We start from the raw sequence: 24,688 nt of genomic DNA on the forward strand, positions 1-24,688 counted from the left end.
GCTATTATGCATAGAACTAGGTGGCAACTGGGATGTTGGTCGTAAGACCTTCGGTTACATCCAGATACATAAGCTTTTCTGAGGGGATATAGAAATCAAAGATACTGAAGTTGAATCTTTGGCTAACTCTGGCAATAAATCCTCCGGGCTACTGGTAGATAGCATGGCAGGATGGTTCTGGAGTCAAGTTGTAGTCACCCCAAACTGCAGCCCAGTGGTAAGCTACTCTTTGAAACAAAATTCTCCCAATAAGTTGTCTACAAGCTTTTTATCTCAGCAAAAGGGGTTTGGTTTTCTCAAATGTGGAGTATTCCATTTCAGAGTAAATTGTTAGAGAACAGAAAGAACATTTTTATGTTTCATCTACTACTTGACTGCAGTATGCCAGGAGATTGGATTTGCAGTCAGTGTTTTGAAAATAGCAAGTTAAATGCTGCCAAGTGGCAGTCACCCTCATGGTATAAATGAATTGCTTAGATATAGAGACTCCTTCAGAAAAATATTTATAATAGTTTAATGTGTTTGTCACATATAATAATTGTACTTTTTGATCTTTCTTCAAGTTTGACATTTTATATGCAAAAATGGTGTTTTAAAAGTTCAGTTCTGGGAAAAATAAGAAACCATTAATTACCTTTAGTATTGATTTTTCTGGTGGATACTGTCCTCTGTGAATTACTCACCTCTTGAATATCTCTGGTGCCAGAGTGGGTCTGGACATTTCAACCATGGCTCTTGATGCCAGAAGTGGAGTCGCAATAACCTCATTGGAGGAATACAGCAGCCACCTCGGTCCAGTGACATCAGCTTTTGTCTATTTTTAATAGCGCCTTTCGAAGGAGAGACAAAAATAGAAATCGGCAATAATAGCAGTTCTATGCAGCAATTTAACTTAGATCCATATGCCTTCTCAGCGGGAAAGGAGGAGGCAAGATGGCGGTCGACTGAGACCGTAATGCACACAAGCTCAGAGCTCCAGCGGCCAACTAAATGCATGGCGACAATTCCTCCCGGAAAAGAATGATTTGATACCAGGAATGCTGAAGTGGATAACCCCCCCCCCCCCCCCCCCCCCCCCCGATGAGGATTGGAGATGGGCATCCCAGAGAAAAAATGTCAAGGAACAGAGAAGACGATATACAAAGGAATAACAGCTCTCAGTACTGTGATCGGCTTGGCCGTCTTTCGCTATATATACAAAGCGATCCCTAAGGCGAGTGAAGAGAACAAAATAAAATCCTACCTTGCGGTGTGCAGTGAAGCCGAAAGTGACACGGATATGGCGCCCAAGATTGCGGCAGCTTCAAAGGCGGCGGCTCGTGTTCGAGCTGCAAGACAGGCGCAGGCACTGGCGCTACGTGAGATCACAGAGCGGCCGGCAAAGCAGACGGAGGAGGTGCAGGAGAGGCTGCACAGATTGCGGTAACGCCGAAGCGTGGAGGAGCTGCAGCCGAGGCCGTAACCCGGAAGGGAAATTTAACCGGCCCATCGGTGATGGATCTGCTGTGCAGAGCCCCAGGTCTGCTTCCGGATTGTGGTGGGAAGCACAAGCCTGTAAGCCCCGTAATGCCCGGCTTGCAAAAGCAACAGCAACTGCCCGCGGAGTCAGTGAACGAAACCCCGGGCGTGGAAGGTGCACAGGTGGAAGGAGCGACCCCAGAGATAACAGGAGAGCAAAAGGAGGAGGTTTCAGCCCCCAACCTCAATGGAAGCACCCTCCGTGAATCGGATGAAAGGGGAAACGAAGGTATGCAGCCTCCACTTTGTTTTACGATAGGGGACAAATACTCTGGCATGAGGGTTGTTGATGGGGCAAGTAGGGTGACCACCAGTATCTCTGGAAATAAAGATCAAGTACAACCTGCGGATTCGGCCTCGGACATTTATAGTTTAGAAGTACCTCAAACATCTCAGTACCCCCAATCCTTGGCAGCAGGTCCTAGTGCTGCAATTATTGTAACTAGAAGTACTAAGATCACTGAAATGGTTGACTCAACCAGACCGAAGGAAAATAACTTTAATACCGAGTTTGATATTGATACTGAGAAAGACCCCAGTGATTTCTTTTCCTTTTCCGAGGAAGCAGAATGGTCTGATGACACTACATCAAACTTGTCGGATGAAAGTGGTAGTGGCGAGAAAACAGACACAAAAACTGCTAATTCCAGATCGAAAATGACTGTGAAGCGGAAAAAGAGACGCAATGGGGAGACAGCCCTAGACTGGGAATATACACCTACCAATCTATTCTTGAGCCCCTCAACTGTACCTACTCCCACACGACAAGCGCTGCATTCTGTACACACTGATCCACCAGCCGCTACCTTGGACACTGTTCTTCAAGCCATTGCTTCTCATCGCAAAGAAACGTCGCAGGACGGTGGCAGGGGCCAGGCAGCCTTACGCAAAGTACAAGGGGTAGTGCGCAAATTAACTAAAACCTGCAGCAATTTTGGGGACAGATTGACAGAACTGGAGTCCAGAATAGTTTCTAACGAATCAGGCATTACCTCGAATCAAGAACGGGTAGATTCCCACGAGGCTGAGCTGGCAGACGTGAGGTGGAAGCTTGAAGAATTTTAAAACCGCCAGCGCAGAAATAACTTGCGTATTTTGGGGGTTCCTGAGGCAGCAGAAGGGGATGATATTCACCTATTTGTGGTGAAACTTCTTCGGGACTCTGTACCAGATCTCTCTAGCTGGAATTGGGACATAGAGGTTCAGTGCGCCCATCGTATGCCATTTACACTAAAGTTACCTGTGAAACCTGTAGCATACCCCCATGCCATTCTTATTTAGAAGTTTGGTTGGGGGTGCACGTAGTAAGAAAGAGTCAAGAGAGAGTGGTATTTGTATGCAAAAAATGTCTTATTTATTCAAATTTTCTTTTTTCAAATAGTTCCACATTTGTCGACAAACATCAGCCAACGCGTTTCTCTCCCTCACAGGGAGCTTCCTCAGGGCTTAGTGATTTAATTCTGCATGAGATCGTGCAGAGATGCGTATTCGATCTCAGGCAACGGTTTGTCGATTCCTTTTGTTGAGGGTCACTCTTCTATGAATTACTGACAGCATAAAGGATTCAAAGAGGTCAGTCCTTGGTTACAAGGGATCCAACAAGATGCCGCCTCATAATTCTTCCTATGCGTGCGTAGGTCGTCTCTAACCCGGTCCCATATATACGAACCGAGTTTCTGGATCACAGGTCTTCAGAGCGGCGTAACGTATGGTAACGTGTGGGTCCGGCGTTCCATGCCATTCTTGTATTTTTCTGCAATTTTTTGCTCCGCCAGGCAATTTTTGAAAAAGCAAGGCCTGAGGCGAAGCGCACCAGGAATGAGATATCCTAATTTGTGCGTCCTGATTTCTGCCACTCCACTGTCGAAAGACGGTGGAGGTTATGCCAGTTAATCAAACCATTTCAGGATAAAAAAGCACAGACAGGCCTACCTCAATAACCCAGCACGACTTAAAGTAATTTACGGTGGCCAAACAACATTTTTTATTTCAGAAATTAAAGCTAAGGAATACCTTGATGGGCTAATCTAAGCTAAATCAGCCTGGAATAACTGGAATAATGAGATGATATATACAGTGAATAGAAAAAGTATAGTATGCAATATATCTAAATGAATGGTTGAATCACTCTGGTGAGGGGTGTGCAAAAAAGAAAAAGCAATGTAGTTTAATTTCAGCATCTATATGATATGGATAACTCGGCAGCTGAATGTATATAATCAATGATCATCAGGTTGGGCCCGGAGCACTTGTTGCCTGCTCATCACTACCAGACTCTAATGGAGTCTGTATGCCTCACTACGGGGTGGAGGAGAGGGAGAGTGGGGGAGGGGGGTTCTATGGGGTGGGACGGTGCTGGGAGGGCAGGGGGCAAAAACACACAAAAAAAGAAGCAACTCCAATTTGAAAATGAAACTTAAAAATGGTATCACTGATTTTGTCAAATTAATAAATACAATGCAAAAATTCAAGATGTTTAGTTTAGGTATTCATGCCCCAAGGAAAAGGCCTCGCAGATCAAAATGGTGAAGATAAGGATTTGTACTTGGAATGTGGCAGGACTCAATGATAGAAATAAGCGTGCCCGGCTGAGTGAAATAATGAAGGAAAATAAAGTCGACATAATTTGTCTCCAAGAAGCGCACCTACCCTGGGATATGAGGGATTTATTAAAAATGAATGGTTACAACCTACTGGCCTGCTCCACACAAACATCGAATATTCGTGGTGTAGCTATTCTAGCCAAGATACTCCTAGGAAAACCTGTGCGCATAGCAGCGGATACCCAGGGAAGATGGGCCATTGTAGAACTGGCCTTAGGGTTAACCATTTGTTCAGTTTATGGGTCAAATCAAGATGACCCCTATGTCTTTGAAAGCCTGGAATTGGAACTTGCGTCCTGGCCAGGCTCGCTTGTATGTTGTGGGGATTTTAATATTTCTTTAGGCCCAGCCTTTAAACAGTCTTAACAAAGATATTCAGGCCGTAAACCAAGAGTATTTATTGCTATTAGCTAGCTTAAAGATAGCTATGATCTTGTAGATATCTGGGATTATAAAAACCAACCTGACCCAGGATATACTTACTATTCATACCCCCACAATAAGTATGTTAGGATAGATTACATACTAGTCACAAGGGACTTATCCAATCAAGCTACAATACGTAAATGGCCGAAAATAATATCATTTATTAGTCAGTTTTTCAGTACCCAGCCGGGCCTGAAATTTTATTTCAAGTATAAACAAATTTTGAAGACCATCAAAGAGGTCTAATGCAAGAGTTGATAGAGTACAAGCCTGTACCTATCCAAAGTAAACTCGAGAGGAGTTCGAGGGTGAAAAGGTAAGCAAAGAAAAGAGGGTAAAGAATATCAGGCAAAAAGAACATGGGAGCCAATTGTCCCTTGCATCATTAGCATATTCGCAAAGCAAGTTCAGACAAACAGTTCCTGTAACAGTATTAACACAATGGGAAAGTTACAGAACTGAGAAAGTGTCGACGGCGTTTCGATCCCCGGCTCCTAGTGAACTGAGATCATCATCAGGACTTTAACAATATATTGCCTGTATGTGCTTTTAAAAAACCTGTTCGAGCGACCTCCAATTGGTCTGGAAGAGACGATTTGAATGGAGGGTTGATGCCTCGAGTTCCTATTCCGGGTTGCGAATAGTTACTATTAATTGCTGAGTCGGCTTCACGCTAATCCGGTTCTAGTGCTTGGCGAAGGTGTCAAGGAGGCCCCTATTGCTGCTCTTTAATGTCAACTATTGGAACACCACTAGCTAAGGCTTCCTTGGAAGATTTTGCCCTGGTGGAACTTGCCCCAATTGCTTTGTGCAGCTCCTCCGTGCAAGCAGGATACCCTTCCAAACAGATTTAAATAGCGGACTTACACAAAAAGCAGCAGAAACCTATCGAGCACATCAAAATAATTTGTATGAAAACAGAGAGAGGGCTGGGAAACAACTTGCTCTACGTACCAGGCAAAAGATCTCTTATAACACCATCAAGTCTATTAAATCAGAGAGCCACGAATACACTAACCCAACAGATATAGCTGAAGTATTCCAGCAGTATTATCAAAAACTATATCAAGCAGATAGAATAACTAACAGCGCTGAAACTGGAATATTTCTAAGGGAATTTATGATTAATACAGGATGGAATAGGGCCTTTGATATTACATTGAAAGAGGATCTTGAGAAAGAGATAACCTTAGTAAAAATGCAGAGTGCTTTATTCGACCTTGCCTCAGGAAAAGCAGAAGGCCTGATAAGATTCCTATAGAGCTATATAAAACTCTGGGAGCACAAATCCTGCCTTTCCTTCTGGATCTGTTCATTTGTATACAATGGAGCGGTATCTCGCCAGACTCATAGAATGAAGCTAATATAATCATCTTTCTAAAAAAGGGCAACCCAAGTGAGCTTCCACCCTCTTATCGCTCAATTTCTCTGATAAACTCCGATTCTAAACTATATGCTAAGATCCTGGCTAATCAACTCGGGAGGGTCATCGAGCATCTGGTCTCCCCCTGGCAACATGGCTTTATTCCCGGCAAAGGTACCACTGATCATATTCGAAGAGTGATCTCACTCTTTGATGTCATGGCTGGGACGGGAGGCCGGATGTCGATGATCCTTCTCAATGCTGAGAAAGCCTTCGATCGGGTGTCGTGGGAATTTCTTTGGAGTCTAATGGAGCAGAATAACTTTGGACCTATATTTGCTAACGCAGTTAGAGCAATGTACCAGGAACCAACAGCTAAGATCCAGGTAATGGGCATTGAATCTGGGATAATCAGGATAACGAGAGGAACAAGGCAAGGTTGTCCATGCTCCCCTTTACTGTTTGCTATGTATATTAACCCCCTGATTGTCAAACTTATACAGACCCCGTAATTAAACCAGTCACTGTTGGTATATTTGATACTAAAATACTCGCCTATGCGGACGGCATGGCTGTACTAACACCTGATCCGTTTGAAGCAATTGAGGCTGTTACACAGATGTTTGGAATCTATTCTGGATACTCTCTTAATAAAGATAAAACCATCATCTTATGTACAGAGAATATAGACTATGACGATCCCAGAAAAGCAGAAGCAGCAGTCTACCTTGGGGATTGTATAAGTACAAAGATCCAAAACATTTGTAAATTAAACTATTAACCTTTAATTACGACAATAAAACAAGATTTAATGCGAGTTAATAGTCTACACTTATCAATTATTGGTAGAGGTAATTATCTTAAAATGAATATACTTCCTAAAGCACTATATATGTTTCGTGCCATACCTCTACTTATTTAGGACAAGATTATTAAATACCTTGAATCCCAAATTTGTTTGGCAGTACGGTAAAATTAAGAGGTCTTTGAAATATTTATCGTTGCCACAAGATAGGGGGGATCTAGCTATCCCAAATATGATGTTCTATTTATGGGCTGCCTTTCTCCAACAAATGGCTCCACTTTTTAATACTTGTGATGACCGTGAGAATATAGGAGACACAGGAATACCATCCATTTATGAACTGTCAATGGGGGTGAAAGCCCGAGGGCTCCTGCTTAGACAACTCGAGCCAAGTTATTTAAAAAAAAAAACTAGATTTAAAGTCATCAACAATGCTTGAAGGAAAGTCGCTAAATACATGGCAATCCCGATATTCCACAGGCATACCCCCCTATGGCGCTCCTCATTATTACCGGAGCAGACTAATGATGTTATTGCTAAGAAATGGGAAAATCTTGGAATTATTACAGCAGGGGATTTTCTCTGTGTCGATCCAAATGTCAGATTTTTAAACCTACAAAGAAACTTTAATGTCTCCAATAATGACTATTTTAAATATATTCAATTGAATACAATTCTGAGTTTGAAAACTCCGAATATTACACTAGAAAAGATCCCACTTTTAGAAACTATAATTAAGCACACCACTAGAATTCTTACTATATATAGTATGCTACTTGGGAAACTTCAAGACGATCTTGGACATACTGAGGTTGTATGGGCAGCTAAACTGGCTAACCCAAATGTCGATATTGACATGAGCCTACTATTAACATCACGATTGCTTTTAAGTTCTAATCTGAAGGCCCAGATGTATAAGACCATTTATAATTTGTATTATACACCTGCTAAGCTTCATGCATGGGGTAAAAGGTTAAATGACAAATGTCCTAGGTGTGGACGGGGCCCAGCTACTTTAATACATATGTTTTATGAATGCGACAAATTAACATCTTTTAAAGGAATGCTGTCTGAATTCTGGGAAGAGGTGTTTGGGTATATAGTGGTGGAATCTCCTACACTCTATATTCTTGGCTACGATAGCACTCTGCATTTAAGTATAGAAGAAGAATCATGCTTGTTCATTGGTACAGCAGTATATAGAATTATCTTGGCAGCAGGCTGGAAGGATATAGATCTACCAACTTTTCAAATGTGGCTAGCTCATTTCCATGGGGTGTATAACCAGTAAAAAGCTATCTATGCTACTAGGGGTAGACGCGCCAGAATACGTGGCACTAAGATCTGGTCCCCAATAGCAGCCTGGAGTACGACCACAAGGAATGTATAAAGACATATTATGCTTATTATAATATTTATTTTTTAACGAGCAGTGGGAATATAATGATTGTAATGAATTGGATTGCATATCTTAATCTTTGTTCTTTTTTGATAAATCTGTGATATGTATCTTTTTTTACCTATTTGTATATGTATTTATTGAAGTTGCTTAAATATTTTTTTTTTAAAAAAGAACCCTATGCCTTTCCTTCAGAACGGGGAGGAGGATGGTATCAGCGAGGAACCTGCTGATGGAGAGATTAGCTACCAAAATGATGGTTACGAAAGGTAAGTAACTTTTTCTTCTGATAGAGATTCCAGGAATGAATGAATGAATGAAAGAAAATGTATACAGCGCAACTAAAACCCGAAGGCATCAAGGCGCCTATAAAATAAATCATAAAAGGCAGATGCAAAACTACGGGTATGCTTTGGCAAATAGCCGTGACTTCAAAGCTTTCCTAAAGGACTGAAGAGTGGGAAGGGCCTTAATTTCAACGGGAAGAGCATTCCACATTTTAGGTGCTACTGTGGAAAAAGTTCTGCCACCCCATTTGACTCTGCGAATGCGTGGTACAGATAGCAGAGATTTGTTGGCGGAGCGCAGATTCCTCGAGGGGGTATAGGGGGCCAAAAGAGCCCCAATCCCCACTGACCTATTTCTCGCTAGGGCGCCAAAGGTAAGGCACAGGATTTTAAAAGAGATCCTGTCCTCAACAGGTAGCCAATGCAATGCCTTCCTAGCGGAGGTGGCCGACGCACGTTTGGGTAGATTCAACACAAACTTGGCTGCCGCGTTTTGGACCATTTGAAGGCGCTGCAGCAGCCTCCTACCGAGTCCTGCATACAGCGCATTGCAATAGTCAAGTCGGGAGCCTATAAGAGCAACCACGACTTGCTTTCTGGCCTGCTGGGATAAGTAGTGTTTGATTCTCCTCAAGATGTGAATTATGCCCCAACAGGTAGAGACTGTTCTGTTCACCTGCTGACGCATATTGAGGGTAGGATCAATCAGGACTCCTAGGTTTTTTGCCAGAGCGGTGGGTACCGGACACGCTCCCAATGATGCAGGCCACCAATTAGCCGACCAGATGATGAAAGTCAGACGAGGACAGAGCGAGTGAAATGGCCACCCCTTCTTACTTCTGAGTCCAAACCCTAGTGCTTGGCGAAGGTGTCAAGGAGGCCCCTATTGCTGCTCTTTAATGTCAACTATTGGAACACCGCTAGCAAAGGCTTCCTTGGAAGATTTTGCCCTGGAGGAACGTGCCCCAATTGCTTTGAGCAGCTCCTCCGAGAAGGCATAGCATATCGTAATGCGAAACACTCTCAGGCAGGCCAAGGCTCTTCTCTGGAACACCTTGCCCATCCTGGGGTACATCGTGTAAGAACTGGACGTCAGACCTGATCTCACTAGTATCCAATGACATCCTGGAGTCCTGCCGGTGCAAATGCCCTTCCGGTGCATGGATGAGGTGGGGATGAAAAGTGTGAAGAGTGATAGACTGCCCCAAGTGGAAGGGGGTCTCCACTTGGAAACGTCCTTTAGTTTTAAGGACAAGCATGCCTGGGAAGTGAACAGTGGGTGAACACTTAGTGCCTGCATCTCTCTGACTCGTCTCACTGACGTCACAGTAGCAAGAAAGACTGTCCTGAGGGTCGATAAATATAACAGGCAACAATGGAGGGGCTTAACCAACGTGCCTATTAAGAAAGTCAAAACCAAGTTCAGGGGGGATGGACAGAATAATATGTACTTAATGTTGACCACCAGCTTAAATCCGCTGCAGTGTCCATGTAGTTTACGACTGACTCCCCCAGATCTCCATGGTGCTGGATCTACTGCCTGTGGAGGCACCCCTGGAAGGCCCTCATGCACCACTGTAAACGTGTGACCAGTTCGACGCAAGAAGCCAATCGACTCATCAGGCGCAGAAATGTCAGGACTGGAAACTGACCCCCACCCAAATCATTGAAAACATATCCCGAATGTCCTGGATCTTCTGTGGAGGATGGACGGCTGGAAGCGATATAGTCTCCAGTACTGCTCCTTGAGCAGGAAGTGCTGAGAGCGTACTTAGTGAGGCGTGGAAAAGTTGATGGCAAAGCCAAAACAGAAGAGCAGGGACGCTATTACCTGAAGCAACACATTCAGTGGCAAACTGGCTTTGAGTAGCTAGTCTTCTTTAGGTAATGTGATAGCGAGATGCCCAACCTACTGAGAGGGGCCACAACCACTACCATCACCTCGATGAAGACTTGAGGAGCTGATATAAATCTAAACAGGAAGACCGCAAACTCAAGTGAGTGGCCCCTACCATGAAACGCAGGTACCTCCTGTTCGACTGCAGTATCAGTACAAGGAAGTACACTTCCTACGAGTCGCAGGACACTATCAAGTCTGCTTCCTTGAACTTCTTTTTGTGCAGATAAAAGTTCAGGAGCCTCAGGCCTTGGACTAGATGAAGACCACTGTCCTAGGGAATCAGGAAGTACAGAGAGTAGCAACCCTTCACAATTTCCTGCTCTTGCGCCAACCCCACTGCTCTTTTCGGCAAGTGGACGGCCAACTTCTGCTTCAGTATATACAGATAGTCCTTTGACTGAAGGGACTGTTGGGAGGGATACTGAGATGGAAGGGGGGATGCGGCAGGAGGTATAGAGTATATCCCCTTGCTACAATTCAAAGAATCCCCTGATTCAATGATATTGTCCTCTAATCCTGCAGAAAAGAGGATACCTGCTCTCCCACGGGCCACATATGCTCCTTCAGAGGCAAGATAACAAGGCTATCCTGATGGTGCAGGAGAGGATTCAAAACTGATGAAACTCCTTCACCGGAGATTGAAGCCCTAGAAACCTGGCTATTGCTCATCCACCATAAATGCATTCCAATTGCACATCTGCTTTGATTTTGAAGAGACGATTGCCTTCAGCCAGCATGTCTAAAAGGCCTGGTCATCACCGGAAAAGCCTGAAGAATGCAACCAGGGGTGATGGCATAGGACCACGCAAGACCCAATAGCCCTGCCCACTGACTGAATCTTCATATTGAACCCTGCCCCTGGGTATTTGCCAGGACGCATCTAGACCATTGCGGACAATCTCCATAAAATTACCTTTTTGATGGGTACAGAAGTTAATCACAACCATTAGGGCCATCTCCGTAGGGCATGTGTGTAATGGGCAAGACGGCAAGCAGCATTGAGGAAGCACAACACTATGGGGCATAGTTACAAGCCCCTTGCGCTACTTTTGCGTCACATTCAATATGGGAAAAGTGACTCAAAAGTGGCGCAAGAGGCTTGTAAATCTGCCCCTAGGTTTCTTGCGGACAATACTTTCTGTCCCACCACTCCTAACTTTTTGGACTTCCTATCCGGTGGAAAGGTGGGGAAAAAGCCTGAAATAAGCTTAGTGGTGGAGGTAGCCTGGATCAAAAGGCTCTCTAGTGAAGGGTGCACCAAAAGAAAGGCTGGATCGCATGGTGCAGCCCTGTATCGCCTTGCCACTCTGCGCCCCTTCCTTCCTCACAGACTCAAGAATAGCCTCAAACATGGGAGCAGAGGGCCAGTCGACATGGTGCAGTCTGCAGGATCTCAGTGGGAAGGCTTGGTCTAAGCTTCTATGAAGGGAGGGGCGATTCCAGCTCCTCTGCTGCCTTCTTCGAGAACCGTGTGAAACACAATCTCTGCAGGGGCAAGGTGTGGGCAGGCATATCTCTAAATCTGGCAATGTTTCTAGCCCACTTGTATTCTGAAGCACTAGCAAAACATCTCTCTCAGATGGTTGGCGAGGCTGCATAGGCTTGCATCTGTGTCTGAAGGCTCCTTCTCCAAAAGCTGCTAGAAATCACAATCTGTGCCAAACATTTAATGCACGGTGTCTCAAGTGAGCCGATGGGTGCCAGCGCAATTGCACTTTCCCTCCTCAAGCAAACATGGAGCATGTCTGCTGGACTACAGTGTTTTTACGAGGGTCAGCGGGACTTCCGGAGGGGTCGCAGGTGGCGGTAGATTGGGTAAAATCAGGACTTCTATCAGCACTAGGGTGAGAGGAACTGGCGAAGGCCCAGTGTTCGAACATCATCATATGGTGCCGGAGGTGGTTTTTAATGGAGGGAGAGTGACGCTCTGCACTGAGGGAGGACCAGTCAGCGAACCTTGGACAAGACCTCATATGGTATCATTGGGCATGACTGTGAGAAGTTGGCCTGATATATAATGTTCACTATTCTAGTGAGAACTTTGTATCAGTCCAAACAACCCTTATTGATGATTGGTTGTAAGTCAACCGTAGACCAGCTATCCTAGTAGCATGGACAAGAGCAGTTTTTAGGCTAAACTCTAGAGGGCGTGTTAAGCCAGCCGTTATACCATCACATATACCACTTGAACACCAAGTGAAAGGACACCACACAAGTGTTATGAAAATAAAAGGATATTTATTTGGAACACAACAACCCTGGACTCTTTATGAGTCAGGGAGCTAAGCACAATACAAAGCTCTTACGAAAATACTTTAAGTTGCACAATTTACACAAATGCCCGAGGGGCACGAAAAACCATATACTCTAAAAGTGGAATGCGAAATACTAGCAGGTAAGTAACTAGTCTCAAAGGCTTTGGGATCGCTAGGACTGTACTACTAAACCTTCAGATTACTAGCAGGAGGCCTAGGGGGATCGGGTGCAGAGTGTGCACTCTCACGCGGGATGCGGGACAAAGTCTATGGATGCTAGAATTTACAAAGTTAGTGTTATCGGACGAATCGACTAGGAAGAGCTGAAACAAAAAAGGATCTGGACCCTTGGATAGTGAGGCTATGCTGGGGCACCGAAATGCCGAAGTTACCTAGCCCAGGGGCTGCGGATGCATAGGTCTGGAAAGACGTCGGGAATCCTCGTTGCAGTCTATGGAGCCTGAAAGAAGAAGTTGCTGGCAGGCGACCAGTGAAGAAGTTCAAAGTGATCCAAGCCTGGATCGAAGATGGAAGACACCTGTAAGCAGAGGGGACCAAGTTCTGAATCACTAGCCAGTGATTAGCTGGGCACCAGGATGGCACCGGACGAAGTCACCTCGACCAGGTGAGTGGGCGACGCTGGGCTCTGCAGTCTCACGGACCAGGAGGCGTTGTCGGCGACCAGGATGGAGGTGCGAGCTGTCCCACGATGGTATCTGCTGTCGACGTCGCTGGACCCAGGATTGGGGCAACAAGTCTTGGCAAATGCAAGCCCACGTGGTGGACTCAAAATGGCGTCTGGAGTGGACCAGGAGGGTCCGGGGTGCTCCTCTGTTGGAGGGGAGCAAGGGCCAGTCTGGAGCAACCAGACCAGCAGTGTTGATGTCGTCGTTCATCGTCGGGAAGGCCACAAGCCAGCGGGCTAGTAGCCAGACAACGCGGTGAGCAGCAAAGAGCAGAAGGGCCCCACGCAGATCTCGTGGAGGCTGGGAGGCTGAACTTCAGTGCTGGAGCTGCTCAGGGTTGGGGCTTCTCGGACCCCAAAGCACTCACTCGAGGATCCCTCGGCGGTCGTGCTGGGCAAGTGTCGTGCAGTCTTGAAGATGGCCGGTCCCTCGAGGTCTCGTCGCACCCACGGATCTCAGCTGAGCTGACGATGTGGGTAGAGGTCAGAGGTGCCAGGGAAGCCGGGTCTCGTCGTGCTGGTCAGTCGGATTCCGGAGGAAGGACGTGCAGCAAACCGCAGTGTTCTTGGATGGTGCCTGCGGGTGCAGGGTGACTACTTAGTCACAAGGGAGAAATCTTGAGAAGAAGTCGAGAGTTCCTTTCGAAGAAAGTAGTTTCAGGATTCAAAGATGATCTAATTTGGAAGGGGGCCCGCTCCTATCTTTATACTAGGAAAAGGGGCTGGCACGCGACTAGGTCCTGCCCATGGGTGGGACCAGGAAGGGGGGTGGTTACACCCCTCTCCCATGCCGGACTTTCCCCAGGCCAGGGGCTGGTGTGTCCCTGGAACTGGTTCTAGCCGGCCTATGCACAGTGAGCACCGGGGTGCCACTTGCAGTCACCTTCCCCTAAAGCCCTGCCTACCCAGGATACCCAAACCCCTGTCTGGGATGGTGCTAGCACCGCCCCTGACAGGAAACCCTTTGTCCAAGCTCCCCTCGCTGGAAGGACTCCCAGCTGCAGGGGGTCAGACTTGTTTCTGTGGTGGCAGTATCCATTTTGTGATGCTGAGGCTCGAGTTAACTTTAACCGGGGTTCACAGTTACATACATGTCGTGTCCCTCTAGAAGGGTGGAATGCTAACCCCGTCGCCAGAATTGGCGAGGGGTTAGTATCCCAATTCGTATGACACCTTACTCGACATGTTTTGATAAAGCAATACCAGAGTTAGCATATAACCGCGAGGATTATAATGCACTTAAGAGTATATGGTATGCGTTATCATGGAACAGCTATTAGGACTTCGTTCCGCAAGCTGCAAACGGGCTCAGCTCATGCCAGAGCACCATCTCACATAATTCCGAGCACTCTGCCTTCAGGATTGTCAAGGCCTGCCATAGGAGTGACTGATAGGAATACGGGTGTCCATTTTAGGTTTAGATATAGGTATACTATATCTACAGCAAAGGGTGATTACACCACCTTGCCCCAGCTGTCGTGCAGCTAGTTGTGTCAGATTTAGATGGCCAGCCAGGGGTGGCACAATACATGCTGCAGCCCCTGGTAGGCCCTGGGTACACCTATGCCCTGAGTTACAGGGTCTGATAAGGTGGCCCAATACCAATTGGATATGTACCTAAGGTACATGGAATCCATTTTACAGAGAGAGCAGTAGGCCTGGGGTCCTGATTGGCAGGGCCCCAGGTTGACTATGTCAAAAACCAGCTAAAACACAGGGCAAAAAGTTGGGGGCAACCATAGTCAGGATCTACCTTCCTACAATGACGGCACTCCATAAAGGACCAATGTCTGCCTGAACATTTCCATCATCGCAAGGAGGTCGGGTCTGCTTCAGACACCAGCAACTTGTGGTAGCCCGGCGTCAGAACTGTCAAAGGCACTGGTGATGGAAGCAGCGATGAGGCTGGAACATCTTCACTAAATCTGGGTCTGCTGAAGGACTGAAACGAGAAGAACGAAGTGGGGCTTTACCATTCGACTGATTCCTGGGGGAGCCAGACACGTTTCTTCCTTTTATGTTTCCCTCCTCTTCTCCCTGAAGGACTATGATGACCAAAGGAGAGGCAAGCACATATAGACCTCGACCTAGAACTCCACCTGTGCTGACCACAAATTTGGCTGCCGCTCTTTAATCGCCCAAGGATTCATCCACAGGCATAGGTCACAAAATCTTGAACTGTAAGGAAATGCATCTTTTTTTCGTACGGTCACCCCCTGGTTTTTCAACTGATTCTGCTGGTTTTTCGACCCTGACCTTAGTGTTAGTGCCTTGACCTTACAGTGTATGTCGAAATGACTATACCCAATTGGAAATGGCTAACTGACACTTGTAAGTGCATAGTCAATCAATCAATCAATCATATTTGTAGAGCGCGCTACTCACCCGCTAGGGTCTCAAGGCGCTGGGAGGAGGGGGAACCGCTACTGCTCGAACAGTCAGGTCTTGAGTTGTTTCCTGAAGGAGAGATGGTCCTGGGTCAGCCATAGGTGGGTGGGGAGGGAGTTCCATGTCTTGGCCGCCAGGTAGGAGAAGGATCTTCCTTCGGTGGTGGCTCTGCGAATTCGTGGTACGGTGGCGAGGGCAAGGCTGGCGGATCGGAGCTGGCGGGTGGGTGTGTAGAATGTGAGGCGGCAGTTGAGGTATTTGGGGCCCATGTCGTGGAGAGCTTTGTGTGCGTGGGTGAGGAGTCTGAACGTGATCCTCTTGCTGACGGGGAGCCAATGCAGGTCTCTCAGATGGGCAGAGATGTGGCTGTGACGGGGGATGTCCAGGATGAGTCGTGCAGAAGCGTTCTGTATGCGCTGGAGTCTTTTCTGGAGTTTGGCTCTGGTTCCAGCGTAGAGGGTGTTCCCGTAGTACAGTCGGCTGGTGACGAGGGCCTGGGTGACCGTCTTCCTGGTTTCGGTGGGGATCCACCGGAAGATCTTTCGGAGCATGCGTAGGGTGTTCAAAAAGGATGACGAGACGGCGTTGACCTGCTTGGTCATAATGAGGGAGGAGTCCAGGAAGAAGCCCAGGTTGCGTGCATGGTCCGAGGGCTTGGGGGCGGTGCCCAGTGCAGGGGGCCACCAGAAGTCATCCCAGGCAGAGGGGTATGGCACAAGGATGAGGACTTCCGTCTTGTCTGAGTTCAGTTTCGACGGCTGCGCTTCATCCATTCCGCGACGTCTTTCATTCCTTCCTGGAGGCAGGCTCTGGCGGTGGCGGGGTCGTTGGTGAGGGAGAGGATCAGCTGGGTGTCGTCAGCGTAGGAGATGATGTTTAGGTTGTGTTGGCGTGCGATGGCTGCAAAGGGGCTCATGTAGACGTTGAAGAGGGTGGGGCTGAGCGAGGATCCTTGAGGAACGCCGCAGATGACTTCGGTGGCCGCGGATCGGAAGGGGGGGAGGCGGACTCTCTGGGTTCTTCCGGAGAGGAATGAGATGATCCATTCTAGGGCCGTCCCTTGGATTCCGGTATTGCTGAGGCGTTGTTTTAGTGTGAGGTGGCATACGGTGTCGAAGGCTGCTGAGAGGTCCAGGAGGATGATGGCAGCTGTTTCCCCGTTGTCGAGCAGGGACCTGATGTCGTCGGTAGCTGCGATGAGGGAGGTCTCGGTGCTGTGGTTTGCTCGGAAACCGGACTGCGAGGGGTCGAGGGATCCGTTTGTCTCGAGGAAGGCGGAGAGTTGTTTGTTGGCGGTCTTCTCGATGACTTTGGCAGGAAAAGGGAGGAGCGAGATGGGGCGGAAGTTCTTGAGGTCCGTGGAGTATGCGGTGGGTTTCTTCAGGAGGGCGCTGAGCTCGGCATGTTTCCAGCTCTCCGGGAAGGTGGCGGATGTGAAGGATCTGTTAATGATGTCCCGGAGTTGGGGTGCGATGATGGAGTCGGCTTTGTTAAAGATGTGGTGTGGACAGGGGTCGGTTGGGGAGCCGGAGTGGATGGTGTTCATCATGCGGGTGGTGTCTTCGGTGCTGACCAAGGTCCATGTGCAGAGGGTGGTGGTGGTGGGGCGCTGGTTCGGTGCGTTGTCTGTGCGCCGAAGCTGTTGTGTATGTCGGCGATCTTGCAGTGGAAGAACAAGGCGAGTGATTCGCAGTGGTCTTGCGAGGGTGTGATGTCGTTGTTGCAGGCGTTGGGGATGGCGAGCTCTTTAACGATGCTGAAGAGTTCATTGCTGTTGTGGGTGTTGTTGTCTAGTTGTTCTCTGAATGTTGTCCTTTTGGTGGTTCGGATCAGCTGGTGGTGTTTGCGGATGGCGTTCTTGAGGGCTGCCATGTTTTCTGTTGACTGGTTGTGGCGCCTGGCTTTCTCGAGGGTACGGCAGGATTTCTTGGAGTTTTTGAGGTCGTTGGTGAACCATGAGATTTTCTTGCTTCCGGATCTGCTGGGAGGATTCTTCAGCGGTGCAAGGTCATTGGCGCAGTTGGTGAGCCACTGTGTGAGGTTGCGGGCTGCTTCGTTGGGGTCCGTCTTGTTGGTGGGAGGGTTCAGGGTAAGGGAGGTGGTGAGCTGGTCGGCGGTGATCTTGCTCCAGCTTCTTCGGGGAACCTGTTGCGGGTGGTGGTGGGTCATGGTTATCCTGAAGTTGAAATGGACGCAGCTGTGATCTGTCCAGTGTAGTCCGGTGGAGTGGCTGAAGGAGATGTGTTTTCTGGAGGAGAAGACGGGGTCAAGCGTGTGGCTGGCGTAGTGGGTGGGGGTGTTCACCAGTTGCTTGAGTCCGAGGTTGGCGAGGTTGTCCAGCAGGGTGGTGGTGTTGTTGTCGTTGTTGTTTTCCAGGTGGAAGTTGAGGTCCCCTAGGAGGATGTAGTCTGAGGAGGTGAGGGCGTGCGGGCTGATGAAGTCTGCGATGGCTTCGCTGAATTGTGTGCGTGGTCGAATTGTGTGCGTGGTCCCGGGGGTCTGTAGATGAGAGTGCCTCTGAGGGTGGTCTTGGGGTCGGTGTGTATCTGGAAGTGAAGGTGCTCGGCGGCGGTGAGGGTGTCGTCGGAGTTGGTCGTGATGCGGATGGTGTTTCTGTGGACGATGGCAATGCCTCCTCCGGTTTGGTTGATGCGGTCCCTCCGGGTGATCTTGGTGCCCTGGTACCCAGGGCATGTCAGTTAGTGGGTATCCCAGGGCTTGCAGCACTGATTCTGCCCTCCTGAAAGTCCCCCAAGTAAAACAAGTCCCCCAGTCTGCCACTGGAGACTGGTAGAGCAGTCGTACACTGACAGCAAGGGCAAAGCCACCACTGCCACTGGAAATGTGTGTAAGTCACCCCTCCGGCAAGTCTACTGAGCCCTAAAGGCAGGGTGCAACATATGACACAGGCAGGCCTTGTACTGTGCATGTCCTGAGAGTAAAAGATACAAAACTGCAGTTTTTAATTGTGGAAAGACTTGGGCGCCCAATTGGCGAGTACCGGGTTACACACTGAACCCCGCAGTTGTGCTAACACCAGAACGGCGCACCCAAAGTAAGCACTCCAATGTATCAAGCAACTTGTTCATTAAGCTCGACTTGTATCTCGAGTCGATATTAATATAACTTGTTACAGTGTGCAACTTTTACAAAGCTGACACTTTGTTGCCTTTAAAACTCCTGTGCCTCCCCGGGCACACATGGAGGCTTCTCCAGAAGACAACTTTCTGCCCTCCTGGAGAGACGTGCCAGCGACTCTCAGGAAGGAGAACAATGAGGGATTGCAGGCCAGGGAGGTGTTGCCTCTCTCTAGCAGGAAGCCACTTGGGTGTTACTCCCAAAAGGCAGGCTTCAAAGGAGTTTGAAATGCAGATGTGTAACACCATGGGGAGGGCTGTCCTATTATTCAGGTCGACAGGCTGGCACAGGGAGCAGAAAGGCAAAACCAGTTGCCACACTGGTTTCCCCAGGGGCGTGCAGCCTAGAGGTAGCCACGCCCTGGAGGTGAGCTAAGGAGGTCTAAATGACATGAGAGGGGTCTTGTCATCTTGAGAGTTGGCAGAATGGGGCATCCTGGGATAGCCAGATGCCACACTCCATAAGAAGTGGTCACCCGGTGGGAGGGAACCTTGTAACACATTGGCTACCAACCACATCCTGCCGTGAGGGCACTTTCTGAACAGAGGGAGCCCCCATAGCACCCAGATCTTAGCTCTGGACTGACTTAGAAGAAGGACTGAAGAAGGACTGCCCTGCGGCACCGAGGGACCAGCAAAGAGATGCTGCACCGCCGAGGAGCACCTGCTGCACCCGGTGACTAGCAAAGAGAGGGACTGTGCCTGCCATGTCCTGTTCAATGAGAAGCTGCCTCCAGACCCCTGTCAAGCCAAGAGAACACAGAGGGCCAGCTGACTGGTCTCCTGTTAACAGCACAGAGACGGGATAGCTGAAGAAGCCTGCTGGAGCAAGTTGGTAGCCCAAATTCTTCAAGTCACTACCACATCTGTCGTAGAGTACTGAGGACCAAAACCAGATGCACAGAGTGGAACCTGAGCTCGCTGAGCAGGAGAGTGCTGTCGGAGAGTTGCTGGGATCCTCAGAAGGTGAGTTATCAACTCAGGAAGGATTGGACTGTGACCGCAACAACAGGTGACTGGTAGTCCAGGGACGACTGGACTTCGGCCAGGCTGGAAAGGACTTTGTGAGACGTAGACCCTGCAACCAAGAACACCACTGCCACACCATCTTCATAGACTGAGGAATGCCTGCAGGAAGACCTCCATCAACCATGTTGCATCCACAGCATTCTTATCCTTAGAGCATCTACTTTCAACTCTTGCATCTTGAGCACTCCATAGCAATCCACTGAAGTGCAGATAAAGTGCCTGGAACTACGATGAATTGCTTCTTCTGTGAAGATAACTGTTCTTGAGCACCTTGCTGGTTCTGCTGACTATCTCCCTGTCTGAGTTGGTTGCTCCAAGTACTTGTAACCAATCACATTGATACTTATGGAAAGATTTCCTTGAAAAAGTTTCTAAGTGTCCAATCAGTTGACTTTACCAAGGCTTGTTCGCGGTTGTCTGAAATCGCTTTGATTTATTATTGGTTGAAAAATGAATATCTCCAGAACCCTCCGTTGGATCCTTTTCATTCTAGTATCTAAAATGTTATAAAAATACAGACTCGTTTTATAAATTGGTGTCAGATTTCTTGAGTGTCGCGTTGATTTCTTCGTCAATTGTTTTAGTGTTGTTTAAATGTTTTAGTCTTGTTCCTCTGTGTAAGTCTTGCTGCTCTGTGCCACAGCTACCCAGGGTTGATCTGAGGGTTTTACAGACAAAACCTACCAATCTTAAAGGGGTTGGTGAGTGTATTACACAGTGAGGTCGCAAAGCCACACCATATTATACAACCCCATTTCCTCACATGAACCATGCCTCAAAGCCAGGCACCACAGTCGTTCGTCATGGTGTTGGGCGATCCATGTCTGATTGTTGCTCTTGCGACGGGCATTAAACTGATGTCTCTGGTGAGGAGATGCTCCTATTGCACTGCACTAACTCTGAGAAAACAATCTGGAGAGCGATGAAATCAAAGCTCAGGAGAGAAGATATGGACTAGAGTCGAAAGGCACGGGAATAACAGAACTGATGTCAGGGCGCCTGCATGCACGCTGCATGGCTCCAGTGACATTACTGTGACTCTACTTATGCCGCTGAGAGGCAGCCGGCATTCCCTACCGGCGCGCAGAGGTTGTCAGTAGCTTCTGAATTCAGTCTGGCACCTGGGATATTCAAGAAGTGAGGAATCTGCAGGTAGAAGTATCCATCAGAAAGAAGTATTATTAAAGGTGCCCTGCCGCCAAAAAACAGACCCACAACAGAGAAAAGCCACATACTTTCCTGCGGCTGCTTCGAGTGAGGTGTGAGTTCGGGCTGTGGATGTCTGTGGCCGACGAGGCGGGGTCACGCTCCTCCCACTGGCACTCGTCATTTCAGGCAGAGGTGGAGAAAATCCAGGGACTGAAATAGAAGACAAGAGTGATGATGAGAATCCTGGAACAGCGATATGTGCAGCAGGTCAGCGGAGGGCAGGAGAAACTGTTGTCACAGGGAGTGCAATGGACATTGGAGAGCCAGGGTGCTACGTGGACAGGGAGTTCTACAGCATAGGGAGCAGTAGAGACTTTAACAGGGGAAGGGGTGCAATGTAGGACTGGCAGGGGCATACGGGGTAGCTGGTGATACACCTGAAGAAGCAGATAGAAAGGAATGTCAAAGCATTAACCGCGGCATGGCACTAACAAGTGCAGAGGGGGAGGACAGTAAGGGAACAAAGTTGAACTCACAGGTGAAGCAGGGGGGAGGACAGGAAAGGAACAAAGTTGAACTCACAGGTGGAGCGGGGAGGGAGGACAGCAAATGAGCAAAGTTGAACTCACAGGTGGAGCAGAGGGGAAGGAGAGGAAAGGAACAAAGTTAAACTCACGGGTAGAGCTGGCGGGAGGAGAGGAAAGGAACAAAGTTGAACTCACGGGTGGAGCAGGGGGGAGGACAGGAAAGGAACAAAGTTAAACTCACGGGTGGAGCGGGGGAGGAGAGGAAATGAACAAAGTTAAACTCGCGGGGGGAGGAGAGGAAATGAACAAAGTTACACTCACGGGTGGAGCAGGGCTTTGCATCGGGCTCATCTGGACAGGCACACACAAAGTCAGTCGTCCGTGCGAAACAGAGGTGTGAGCAGCCGCCATTTTTCACCCCACAGCCGTTGGTCCCTGAAGAAGACAGAGCAGGTTCAGAACGACTTCACAGGAGGCACTAGTAGAAGCCTGGGCCCTCCACCTAACACCAGAGCTCACTTCATGGCAATGCACCTCCTTGTAGGAGCGAACAAAAGCCCCACAGCCCCAAACATCTCCTGATAATTGCAAGGGTGGCACACCTAAGATTCCCTCTAAGTCCCCTCAGAGCCACCTACGTCTAGACCTCTGGCCCTAAGTGTCCGAGCCCAACCCAATTTTCTTTATGGATGTGCCTAACCCATCAGCACACTTTTAGAACTGTATTCATCCTACATTTTGATTCTAAAGGACTGTGCTTGTCCTGCAGCATAAATCTTTCTATATACTTAGGGAGTCTGGGTTGCAATATGCTTGACCTTGCAAACAGTTGCTTAAATACCCTTTGTCCCAATCGGGCTTCTCTGTGTATTTGAATGTCCTCTCAGTAATGCTTTTTGAAGGTGACTATGGAGGACCATATAGCTGCCAGACATATATTGTTGATGGAAACGCTTGCTACAAAGACAAGTGTTGCTCCCTTTTTAATTGTGAAGTGCTCTCTCGGTTTATCTTCTAGCAGCTTTCCTGCTATTTTGAAGCACGTCTGCACTGTCTCAACCATCCATCACGTGATGGTTCCCTTGGTAACCAGTGTCACCTTGTTGCTCGTGCAAAGGAGTCAAAGTATTGACACTTTGTTTCATGGAGGTCAGAGAGAACCGCTCAGCATGCATCTAGGGTTGAGTAGGGCTTCTTCAGAGTGTGTCTTTGGCTGCTGGAAGAAAGCAGGTAGTAGTGTAATCTGGTTAACATGGAAGTCACGTGTGACAACTTCGCGAATGAAATTGTCAGAATCGTGCACTTAAAGGAACGGAGTGCACTTGGAGTGTATGCACGCCGAAATTGAGTAAAATGATGAGGTTAACATCGAGGAGAAAAAACAGGGTGTGCTGCAGACTCTTTTCAATATATCATGGAAGAGTGACATCACATTAGGGAGGAATTTTGGGTCTGTTCTCCTGAGCACTCTGTCCTTATGAATTTGTAAGTATGGTTCTAGGATGGTGAGTGCTTGAAGTTGGCTGACCGTACGTAGTGAAGTGATGGCTATTAGAAAGGTTGCCTTTAGGGTAAGACATGTTTGTTCCACTCTCTGCAAATCTTTCCTTTAGCATTTAAGAACCACATGGGTATGGGTGACTATCTTGTTGGGGCTACCCTCTTCACTCCTACCCGGAATAATGCACCGTATGTGAATACAGAAAACATCTATGCTGCAAAAGTAGTGATATTGGCTATGGTTGGGATATTAAAATTGCATGTATGTGATCTTTCCCAAATTCAGCTAAAAAGCCACCAAGTAACTTGCAATGCAGAAAATAGGATTAAACTTCCTAGGTTGCAGCTGGGTGGCAAACGCCTGGTACATTGTTCCATTCCCGGCCCTGCACCTGCTCACTCCCTCCTTTTCTGTGAATGGTTTACTCTTTTAGTTCAATGAAACGTTACGGCTGTCAATACGCTCAATGAATAAGTGATAATATAACAGGACAGGGCCAACACTTCTTAAAAGGCACGGTCAACTGTATTAGAGCAGTACTGCCAAGTCTAATTCCAGCCTTATGAGATATAATTTATTTGAGTAAGAAAATTGCAATGCTTGCCTACATGGATGGAACGTCACCTTTACTGCATCCACCACCCTAATGCTTAACCTTGTTACCAACTTTTCTATCAATTCACTTCTGTACTGTCAACCACCAGTTAACCACCACCAACCCACCTTTTCATGTGCACCCACCTCTGCACACATAACACCCTACACATTTATCCAGCTATTTTATTTTTGATTCTTGCTCATCCAGCCAGGTCTGATCTACAGCACAGGTATAAGTTAAGGAGGATTCCCCAACCTGCACACAGAGCTGCTGTACCTGTCTGTCGCTGCGGAGACACCACAATGATATCCATTAGACCCTCCACGTTGGCCAGGACAGTCTCCTTGTTTCGGCCCGAGTACTTGTCCACGCGTTGGATGGATTTTGTCTGCCAGTCAGTCCAGTAAACCCACCGATCTTGCTGCACGCACAAAGAAAAACATCATCAACACCCAAGGAAAGCCATGTATCCAATTATCACAATGCCTCAGTATCCAGAGCTGACAAGTAAACTTGTGTATCCGACACCAGTGTCCTCATCTAAGACGCTTTGTGATATGAACTTTCTGGGCAAATTGTGAAGCCTTCGAACACCTACCTGTGTCAGCGCGAAGGGGTGCAGCACCTGGCTGACCAGCACCTGCCGCAGCTTCCCGTTCAAATCGGCACTCTCAATGCGATCCAGGTGGGCATCCACCCAGAAGATCCTACTGGGGCAAAAAGACCATACGCACATGAGAAGAACGAATATAAACAACACTAAACATTTCATCTGCAACTGTTGTTTCTTTAAGGGTCTCTGTAGGGTGTGAACTGACATCCCACCCACTTCCAGCCTCTTCTGAGAATGAAAGAAGCTCCTGCTTCTGAGCACATGGCAGCTGTATGTCACTTGCAGATCTACCTGCAGCGTGCATACACTTTTAGCTCAGCCTTTTCCTCACTTCTCTCACTCTCTTATCTTCTTTCCGTCCGGTTGTCCTATGCAATCAACCAGGTCAGTGTGCAGAATTCAAGCTACAATCAAGAGGCATAGGGTATTCAAGGCCCTTTCTTCTCTTCCTAAGCCTAACACTCCTATTCTGTAATTGACAAGGGAGGGGCAGAATATTTAGGTT

The 24,688-nt window shown here is 47.8% G+C and overlaps 1 protein-coding gene across 5 annotated transcripts in view; it reads right to left on the reverse strand.

Annotated features, from left to right (window-relative positions):
* LRP4 (LDL receptor related protein 4) overlaps positions 1–24,688 on the reverse strand; it is a 409,878-nt gene that overhangs the window by 39,414 nt on the left and 345,776 nt on the right. For 3 of the 5 annotated variants that reach the window (XM_086959685.1, XM_086959683.1, XM_086959687.1), the window contains exons 31-34: positions 24,169–24,280; positions 23,847–23,991; positions 21,793–21,906; positions 21,031–21,154 (exon numbers count right to left, since the gene is read on the reverse strand). In XM_086959685.1, the coding sequence (XP_086815811.1) occupies positions 21,031–21,154; positions 21,793–21,906; positions 23,847–23,991; positions 24,169–24,280 (495 nt within the window). The remainder of the gene's footprint in view (positions 1–21,030; positions 21,155–21,792; positions 21,907–23,846; positions 23,992–24,168; positions 24,281–24,688) is intronic. The other 2 variants (XM_086959686.1, XM_086959684.1) reach the window with 1 other exon arrangement.

Source organism: Lissotriton vulgaris, chromosome 2_2, assembly GCF_964263255.1.
Source record: "Lissotriton vulgaris chromosome 2_2, aLisVul1.2, whole genome shotgun sequence".
Taxonomy (NCBI): Eukaryota; Metazoa; Chordata; class Amphibia; order Caudata; family Salamandridae; genus Lissotriton; species Lissotriton vulgaris.